Here is a 9,870-nt window from a genome sequence, read left to right on the forward strand (position 1 = left end):
TCCTTCTCTTGGACAATGTATAGTCCAATGTGGAAATGAGCAAAACTTCGGAGAACTTCAGCTGTCTGCGCTGAAGCAGTAACACGTGGCATAGGAATTCAACACTTTCCGTATGGATTTGCTGCTTCTCTTTGGGTATATCTAGAGAGAAGAGGAGACTATACAGACAGAACACGTCTCACCGTGATGTCAGCCTCAAACCAGGCAGGAACTGGGATTTACAGAGACTGATCCCTGTGGCCCAAGCACCTCTGTATATCTGACCATTTTATTTCGGCTCCCAAAGTAGGAGCCGTATTTGACCAATATATATACTGTACTGTCACAGGAAAAAATAACGTACATTTTGTAGCCCAGTCCACTTGTACCTTACCCAGAAGGATACACCTTTGGTCCCTCTTGTTACTTTATTTGCTATGTGAGATACTAGAAATTTCAGCACTATCCTGTTTAAAAGAAGTTTTGAGGTGTAGCATTGGCAGCATCCCAGCCAGTAATCCATATCACTGGATTAGTTTGCAAAGCATCAGATTTTTGTAAAAATTGAGGGAAGTTTTTCACTGTATCCTAACAGTCTGCGTTTCAGAAAAGAGAGGTCAGAGTCTCTTTTCTTGTTACATCCTTTACATGATTGAACCTGAGAAATTTGTAAGAATAAATCAAAACAAATGACCTGTGGGAGGATTCAAAAACATAGCAACGTTCTGCACAGGCAGGTGGCTGGATCTCCGTATACTTCAGATCCAGGAATGCTGTCTCACCACTAGATGGAAATAGTGGATTTGACTTCTGGAGCTGTGTTATCAGCACTTATACCTGAATACGATTTGGGTATCGTAGGCCATCTGCAGGCAGCACTGCAGAAACATGGATCCGAAATTCTTTGCTAGCATACAGGGAGTAAAGCCAGGATTTTTATTTCTAGAAATTGTCCCTGTTTTACAAGACTGAGACTTGCTAATTCCCGAAGGATGATTCTGTTTGATCCCTAATCTAATTGCTTTCCATTTATCCTTTCTGTAAGCAACCAGAAAAGAACTGCAGGATGGATGGCATTTTGGTTCCACTACCCTGACTCCAAAGTCTCTTGCGCAAGACCAAAAAAAAAAAAAAAGATAAAAGTGGAAGGAAGTTGAAAGTCTTGTGTTTCAGTGTAACTACTTAATGACCAAAAAAAAAAAAAAAAGGCAGCACTGTGGCTTGCTGCCTTATGAGCAGACGCTATAGTGTTGTTTGCATATTAAAGTAGGCAAGTAGTCAGAGAGGTGGAAGGTAATTAAAGGCAGCTCAGTAGGGAAGGGTAGCTAAACAGAAGGATTTTTTAAAAAATCTCAGTTGAAAAATGAGCGGATCACTTAGTGTATGACAAATCTGACCTTTTCCAGAAAGCACTGGATCTTCAAACTGCTTCAGTTTAGCTCTACTAAGTTGCATCACTGCAAAATGTAAAGGGAAGTGTCCTCCCTGCACCAAAACGTTTGGATTCACAGCGCCTTCTCCTGTTTTGAAATGCTGGAAGCAGCACAGAGACCTTGCTGTCTTCTCTGGCTTTGACACCTCCATCTCCAACTCCTCCACAAAAGTACTAACAGAGAAACAGCCACAGCTCCTCCGTCAAAAAACTCCAGGCACTAGGTGTATCTTCAGATTTTTATTTTTTCTGGTCAGGAGAAAGCAGCTATGGGTTTCATCCAGTCTGATACAATGAGACAGAGGCAGAGATTGGCTTAACCCTGATGTTGGAAACAAATCTTAGGGATTCATTGGAATCAGGGTTTCTGCTGTGACTTAGAAACAGCAGCTTTCTCACAGAATATGGCAGTAAATCTCTCTGCTCGCCTGACAGAATTTGACAAAAGATTGGCCCAAACGTCATGGGTCCTGGCAACACTGTGTATTTTATGACGGCACTTCTTGTGCCAGCGTGTGGTAATGGCAGCTGATGTGTTTTCCTTTAAGAAGTTCAATATGGACTAAAACCAAGGTTCCAAATCTGCATTTTTCCAGTGCTGACGCATGAGGTTGCATTTGGGCTTTGATTTTTCCTGTGCACTGCAAGTGCCTGCATTAGTTCCGTATATGGATTGATCTTGTTTATTACCTGGCGGCTGTGTGTATGTAACAGGTCTGCGCCCAGGTTGCAGCAAGCTATGATTGCCGTAGTTTAGTCACATGCAATGTGGCAGCGGGATTTGGGGGGATGCTGGGAAGGCCTGCAATCAAACCCAATGAACTGCTTGGGGATGCTGACTCCTCATCGCTCGCTCTCTGTGCCATACCATGCCCTGTGCTTGTTTGTTTCTGAATTATCCATAAAAAGCATGATAAACGGTGTAATTTAGGATCTGGTGCCCCAGACTTAAAAAAAAAATTCCCTGGAGCCGAAATCCTGGCGACTTGGTTTTGGACCCCGTGGGTACCAGGACACAGCTCATCTCGGGCTCTTTTGGGGCGGTGGGTGCCGGGTGGTGTTTGTGTCCCAAGAAGTGGCTCTGACAGCGTCCCCCGGCTTTCACCACGGGGTGAAAAGCTGCAGTCCCGGGGTGCAGAGAGGGGTGGGGTGTCTGTGTGTCTGTGCGTGCGTGTGTGTGCGTGTGTGTGCGGGAGGAGGGCGGGCAGCGGCGCGACGTGCCCGCTCTTGCCACCGCGGGCGGGACTCGCCGGGCGGGGGCTCGGCGGGGAAGGGGCCGGGCGCGGCGGGCGCCCCATTGGCTCTCCCCGGCGGCACATGTCGCCGGCCCCGCTATAAAGGCGGCCGCGGCCCCGCCGCAGCCCGTCCTCCTGCCTCCGCGCTTCCCCAGGGACACCGCCAGCCCCAGCCTCGCCGCCGCCGCCATGGCCATCGATGCGTTTTTAGGCAAATGGTGCCTGGTCTCCAGCGAGGGCTTCGAGGAGTACATGAAGGAGCTGGGTAAGGAGCCGGCGGCTCTCCGCCTCCGGGAGGCAGGCAGGGATGGATGGATGGATGGATGGATGGATGGATGGATGGATGGAGGGAGGGAGGGAGGGAGGGAGGGAGGGAGGGAGGGATGCCGGCCCGGGGACGCGCAGCCGGCCGGCGGGGCTCTGTCCAAGGTCCGCGGCGGGCGCGGCCCCGGTGCGCGGTGCCGCAGCTGGGCCCGGGGGCGACGGCGGCTGGGGGCGGTGGGCGATGCCGCGATGCTGTGGGATGCGGCACCGGCGGCTCCGCGCCGGGAAGGGAGTGGCGGCCGGGAGCAGACCCTTCCTCCCCGGGGAGCTGCCGCCTCCTAAAGATGCCGGCGACCTTTTCATTTTTGCACCGTAATTGCCGGGGGGCAGGTGCCGGTGCCGGAGGGCAGGTGCCGGTGCCAGCGGGCTCATTCCCGCCGCCCTGCGCTGCGCCTTCCCCGCTGCCCAGCCGCCCCCTCCTGCGGGCAGCACCCCGGATTACCAGCCGGTGCCAGCAACCCGGCTGCGATTAGGTTCGCTCCTCCTTCTGTCGGTAATGCCCGGGGCTGCGAGCCGGGGCAGCCCGGGGCGGCGGGACCGGGGCAGGGGAGCGGCTGGGCGCTGCCCTGGGCGTGCAGGGGGCAGGGGGCGGTGGGGGCCGCAAGGGCAGTGCTGCTGCCAGGGCCCGGCCGGGCTCGCAGCGCCCGGGGTGGCCGCACACAGACCTGCTGGGCCTGGGCTGCTTTCCCGTGGAGTCACCTTGGGTGTTTCCTCACGAGAAAGCCGACCTGGATCTGCTGCCTATGGGTAACCGACAGCTGAGTGCACTGCCAGGGGCTGCTTGTATTCTCCTGCCGGTAGCACCCTTATCTCAGGGGGATAGTCCTGGCTTGTTACCCCTGCTTCCAGGTTGCCCTACATTTCGTAACATGAAGTTACCAAATCAAGAACAGACCTAACACCAGGAGCCTCCTCTGCAAGTTCAGATTTACTGCTTCCCTGTAAGCATCCTGGCCAACAGGTTATAGACACCTTGCGGTGTCTGTATAGCCCAGGAGCTATTATTTTCTGCTATTTATTCACTGCTGAAAGCTAGGATATTTTCTCAAGAGGCGGAAGATGGGGCCTTGAATATCTTTGGAGGGAGGAGAGGAAGGAACTTAGGTCTTGCACTCTTCATGTAAAATACAAAAGGCATCACTGCATTTGCACTCCGCAGACAGTGGTGGATGTAGTCATATTTTGTGAGAGGCCTGTCAATACGTGATAGCCATGATGCGAGAAAGCCTTCTGGACTCAGCCCTTTGGGAGACTTTGGAGGAAATTCAAGAATTTTAAGCTCAGCTCAGTTCAGCCATGGATTAGGATGCCGCGGCGCTCACGTCTGACAGCCTGGGCTAGGCATGTGCCAAGCTGCAACTTCAAAGTATAAATTATGTGCCGCAACTGCAGAGCCACCTCCCATGTGTAGGCAACTACTAAGTGTTGTTTGTTTGTTTTTAGATGGCAGTCTTAAACCAGTCACTTTTCCTTTTTATAATTACAATTTAGACAATTAAATTTACTCCAAATCACACTTTAGGAGACAGTCCTTTATTGGATCCTGCCCTCCCTGACTACTTAGGAAACTCTCTGCCTTTGATCCTATTGATGAAATTCTGGTCGTTCTGCTCCGTTTGTATAAAAGAATATTTGAGGATAAAGAAGTTTGAATTTCACTCCTTGCCGTACAGAAAACATACGCAGCTCATCTCTGCTCATTTGGATCCCAAGGCGTTGCTGATCAGAAAACTCCTTGATTACTCTGGACTGGACAACAGCAAAGGGTTGGGGGGGGGTGTCACTGTGGCAATAACTTCCAATTCTGGTCAGAAAAGCTGGACTGAAGAGGATGGGTTTTTGCTCTGCAGTCTCAAGTTTAAGGCTCAGTCCTGGAATTTCAGTTGAGTTTGGAGAAGCAGTGGCTGGGAAGTACTTTGTTATTTCCACCTCCTAAGGAAACTAATCTTTCCTTTGTGGATTCAGCCCTCACCCAAGTATCCTGTACACCCCAGGGGAGTGCTGTACTGTTATGTGACAACATTTTTCTAACTACACCAGCTGCAGAGCCCAGACATTCGCTGACTTGGTGGCACTTTCTGCTCCAGTTGGTTGCTTATCAATTCTTGGTTCTGCACTTTCCAATTTGATGGATTCACGCTTGTTGCCTGACTGCCTTCTTATTTATATCGTCATCCTTCAGATCAGAAAGACTCATGTATGCAGGGGCTGAGGCAGGCTGAATCTTTTTTGCTGAAGGGTTTTGAGGGCTGACGTCTCCAGATGATGAATTTTCAGTCATTCGCAAAGCTCACTTCTCTTCCAGTCCTTCTGTGCGTGCGTGTATGTTGTATTTGAGCACTATTTTGCAAGATAGCAATTTTCTAGTTCATAAGCCCATACTTTGGATACAGGATGTAGAAGATGAACTGATATTAAAAATTGCATGTTTGCAGTTGTGTACAGAGTGACAGAAGAGTGCTTTTTGAGTAAGTTGAAATAAATATGCAGATGGATTAATCTGTCAATTAACAATCATCTGTAGAATTTTTAAAGCGTTCAGAACTTGAAGGGGATAATTTTATATTAGTTTAAGCTTTTGTGTTTGTTTTCCTGTTTTCTGTTTATTTCTGTTTGTAAAAATTCAATGCTGAGTTTTGGGACATCCGCGAGTCCTCTAGAGGGCAAAATAGATTTAACTTTAGCTCCCCGAGGAAGGTAAAGAATAACCCCGCAAATAAGCTTTTTTTCCTTCCTCATCAGTGGATAATTTAAAACGTCCTCTTTCTTTGTGGCTTTGATTCTCAAGTGTACTTAAATGCCTAATTAAATGGGAATTAGGTATTTGAATTCCTGTGTGGCCCTAAGCCTTAGGGTTTAACTGATTTTGTGACGCTCTGTGCCTCTCGCCTTGCAGGTGTGGGTATGGCCATGAGAAAAATGGGAAGCATGGCCAAGCCAGATGTTTACATTATTAAAGATGGGGACACAATCACCGTAAAAACAGAAAGCACCTTCAAAACTTCACAGTTCAGCTTCAAGCTTGGTGAGAAATTTGAGGAAAACACATTAGATGGCAGAAAAACTCAGGTCAGTATACCAGACTTTTTACTGAAAAAACACAATTCTTTGGGTGTTTTACAGATGGGGACACTATTTAAAAATCAGTTTTGACATCCATACTAACAACGGTTTCTTTGAACAGCTGTTGCTGTAAGTCTCATTGAAATTACGTTTTTTCTTGGATTAAGCAACTTCCAAAGAGGTGAAAATGCTGAAACCAGCGATGTCTTGTGTATTTTGCTGTTTTCAATTTGCAGCGGCAGTATTGTGTTAGTAAAACTAACAGACCCCTAAATCCCTGTTAAAGCTGAATGCCACTTCGTTTGAAGCCTGTGGAAAAAAAATCCCATTGAAGTTTAATCAGAGGCAATTCATCCCTGGGGTTAGCCTTTCTGCTCCGTCTCCTATTTGCGTAACAAGGGAGCCTGGTGCAGTGTGTGGTGGGATAACATGTGGGACATGTTATCATGGGACATGTGAATCACGGTCCCTAATTTCCAGTTTTAGCGGGCAAAGAGCTTCTCCCTGCACCAAGCTGGGAGAAAATTCATCCAAAAGGAGATTAAACACACAGAAGCCCTCGAATATATCTCTCCCGTTTCCTTGTGTGAGTGCTCTCTGTGTAGCACCCCCACCGCCCCCCCTCCAGCCACACACTGGCAATTCATCTATTATTGCAAGATCAGATAAACGTTACACAAAAGCTCAAAGCCCATGTACAAAGAGATGAACAGCAAATATCGTCTGGCCTTGTTAATTGAAATTGTGCGTGCTGTCAAAGGGCTGCCTGGTGCAGGAATGTGTCAGAGCACGTTGAGTGAACAAGCAGTCAACTACTGTAAGAAGAGGATCAATAAAATATTTAAGATAATATCCTGGCTTTGTAGATGTCAATGACAAAATTACTACTGAGTGAGCTGGGGTGGGAATTTTTCCTTTGGAATAGGGTGTTGGAAAGCCTCAGGCTCCATCAAATGTTATGGGTAAAATACTGATGTTCGGGTTCTGCTTTCAGACCCTTGTCAGCTTAAAGGATGATGGGTCATTGATTCAGGAGCAGGAATGGGATGGCAAGAAGACCATGATAACACGGAAACTAGTGGATGGACAACTGGTGGTGGTGAGTTCAATCCCACTTTCTGATCCCTGTGTGCTGCTGGCTGGTAGTAACTCCAAAAGATCTTTTTCCTTATAGTCTGTACAGAGGCAATTAATAAATCCATCTCTTTATCTTCTAGGAATGTGACATGAATGGTGTCAAGTGTGTTAGAGTCTACCAGAAAGCATGAGGACTTCTTCACGTTCAGTAGGAACTTGCTACAAACAACTCAGTTCAGTGGACAGAGCTCCTTCACACTCCGTATTTTCCTTTTCCCTGTTTTCTAGTATTTCAATGGACTGAGTAGCTGAGTGCAATCCTTTTTAAAAGCCGTGATGTAACTATTATGTAACTATTCTCAACTTATGGGGCTATTAAATAAAATTGTCAAATATATGAAGTGGAAATGTTGTTACTATAGAGGAGTTTTAAAGTGAGGTTTTATAAAAACTCAGTTTGGTTTTAGGCTCTGCTACAAACTGCCTTCAGTTCAAGATAATGGCAATGAACAGTTAATAGCAAGCTGAATTTTGACCAGAGTCCTTAATTGCTAAGGTAGTAAAATCTGAAATAGAAAAAAAAAAACATTCGGAGTTCAGGTTCTAGAGTTGTTTCTAACTTGCATGTTACAAAGTGAATAGATTTGAATGGGAATAAATAAGAGATAAGCTTTGGTGGTGTTTAAGTAGAGGAATGTATTTTCAGGAGTTTGTTTTTTCATGTTTCAAACCCACAAATTTCTTATCTGAAAAAATTATATACTGGTGAACCATTGGGCATGATAAACCTAAGCAAACACATACATGTGTTACTGAAAGGAAGTCTTATTTTGAAAAGGCTTCTTGTTTTCCTAGCAAAATTCTTACTTCTTGTCTAGTAACATTCTAAAAATTCTTAACCAAAATCTACTGAAATACTGCCTAAAACCTAAAGCCTCATTTTATTTTATGTTATTTTATTTTTATTTTTTTTTAAAACTGGCTTGGAACACCTAGCAATGGAGTTTATATGCTTTGAAGTGCCATAATAAATAATCAGAAATATCAGTGTCTTGAGTATTACTTTTACACTGGTTGGGAAACAGAGCCTGTGATGCTACTATTCTTCCAAAGAGATGTCAGATCAGACAAAATTAAAAAGGTTTAGGTTGATATCTGTCACACCAGACAAACATGTCCTAAAAGTGAAACTCTTTGGCGACGGGTGATGGGGAGATTTCTATCAGATTCAGAAGCCCGGGGAACCCTGCAATGGCTCAGTTCCACTTTGCAGCACCAGTCATTGCAGAATCCATTGCTCCTCCAACCCTACTGACGTTTTAGCTGCTCGGTGCATGCGTCTTATTACTGAGCTTACCCTGATAGCAGAAAAGTCGGTTCTTTATGTTCATCCTATCAACCATGGAAAATTACTTTCCCCGTAATTTTGGACCATTTAGCCTTTTCATAATTTCCTGACTATTTATGAATCATCCCCTTTGTCTATGTCATCTGTAAGAACTTATAGCTGGAGTGTATTTCTTGAATTTTTTTTTTTTTATGCCCTAATGTCTCCTTTTTGAGTTGGCCAATCTTCATATCACCTTCATTTAGCATTTTTCCTGAAGATCTATGCTGTATTCCTATATGGGACATCAGAAACAGTTTTTTTTTTTTGTTACTTGGGGAAGGAATGTCCCCATAGAAACAGAAAACAAACTGATCTGATGAGGAACTTGGTAAATTTACAATCAGAAATACACTAAATGGTAGCAGGAGAATGGCTGCAGCAACCCATGGCCTGATGTGAAAATCCTGCCTGCCTTCCAAAAGAAACAACATTAATGCGTTAAGCAGGACATTTTGCCTTATTTGGGGTCACTGGTCTACCACTTACTGCAGCTTGTTTACTCTTCTGATACTGGGTAGTGTTAATTGTTTATCTTTCATTTGAATGGAAAGACCTTCCGATGTCTTTTATAGGACATCTGTTTTTATTACAATGAGATCACTTCTTGTAAAACAAAAGGCAGAAGAGTATCTTTTTAGAGCAATTTCCTTTGGAAACAAGGCTTATAAAGTCTGTGTTTGTGTGTGTGCGCTCCCTGATTTCAGCCACATGTGAAGTCGAGGCTAGAGGTCCCAAAGATAATTATTCTTCCACAAATGTCATGAAAATAGGCAGCCTGATGAAGGAGATAGACCATTAAAGTGCCTTGATGATGGAAAGAGTGCACATGGAAGTGACACTTTGACATTAAATGGAAGAAAAACATTTTAAGCCCTCTTAGAACACAGAAGAAGTTATCTTAAACACAAAAGTTGACCAACAGTAAACCGCAGATCAACAGGAAACTGGAATTCTTTAGAGCTAATTCTCCAGAACTGCTTAGGCTCACATATTTATTTGCTTTATTTTGATGTTAGCTTCAGCCTATGTTGCTGGTAACTTCAATGTAAGTGTACTGTGACCCAGAACTACCGTATGTACAACCTGGTTGTGTTACATTAGACCATATACTTAAAACGACGATTATTTTATAGTACTGCACGCCAAGATTTATAATGCTGAAGACTTGAAAATACAATTCATTTCCAAATTCCTTCTATTCATTATTATACAAGCCAAAAGTTTTACTCTTCATGAAGTGTGTATACACAATGTTCTCATCAGTGTAAAATAACGAATTGTCATTTGAATAACTCTCTCTAGTTCACCATATCATGTAAGATGGTGGAAAATAAGACTGCTGAGAACAACTGAAAAAGAACAAATTATTC

General features: G+C 44.9%; 1 protein-coding gene across 1 annotated transcript; it reads left to right on the plus strand.

Moving 5' to 3' along the window:
• Positions 1-2,610: 2,610 nt before the first annotated feature.
• LOC134512079 (fatty acid-binding protein 5) lies at positions 2,611-8,154 on the plus strand. The gene is made up of 4 exons (XM_063327116.1): positions 2,611-2,911; positions 5,867-6,039; positions 7,028-7,132; positions 7,251-8,154. Exons 1-4 carry the CDS (start codon positions 2,836-2,838, stop codon positions 7,299-7,301), a joined length of 405 nt encoding a protein of 134 aa, XP_063183186.1. The 5' UTR covers positions 2,611-2,835; the 3' UTR covers positions 7,302-8,154.
• The last annotated feature ends 1,716 nt before the right edge of the window (positions 8,155-9,870 follow it).

Source organism: Chroicocephalus ridibundus, chromosome 2, assembly GCF_963924245.1.
Source record: "Chroicocephalus ridibundus chromosome 2, bChrRid1.1, whole genome shotgun sequence".
NCBI lineage: Eukaryota > Metazoa > Chordata > Aves > Charadriiformes > Laridae > Chroicocephalus > Chroicocephalus ridibundus.

Bases quoted from the DNA above. Each gene is read 5' to 3' on its own strand.
- LOC134512079 (XM_063327116.1), top strand. From the start codon at position 2,836: ATGGCCATCGATGCGTTTTTAGGCAAATGGTGCCTGGTCTCCAGCGAG. The intron at 2,912-5,866 runs GTAAGGAGCCGG...CTCGCCTTGCAG, and splicing joins GGAGTACATGAAGGAGCTGG to GTGTGGGTATGGCCATGAGA. The intron at 7,133-7,250 runs GTGAGTTCAATC...TTTATCTTCTAG, and splicing joins TGGATGGACAACTGGTGGTG to GAATGTGACATGAATGGTGT.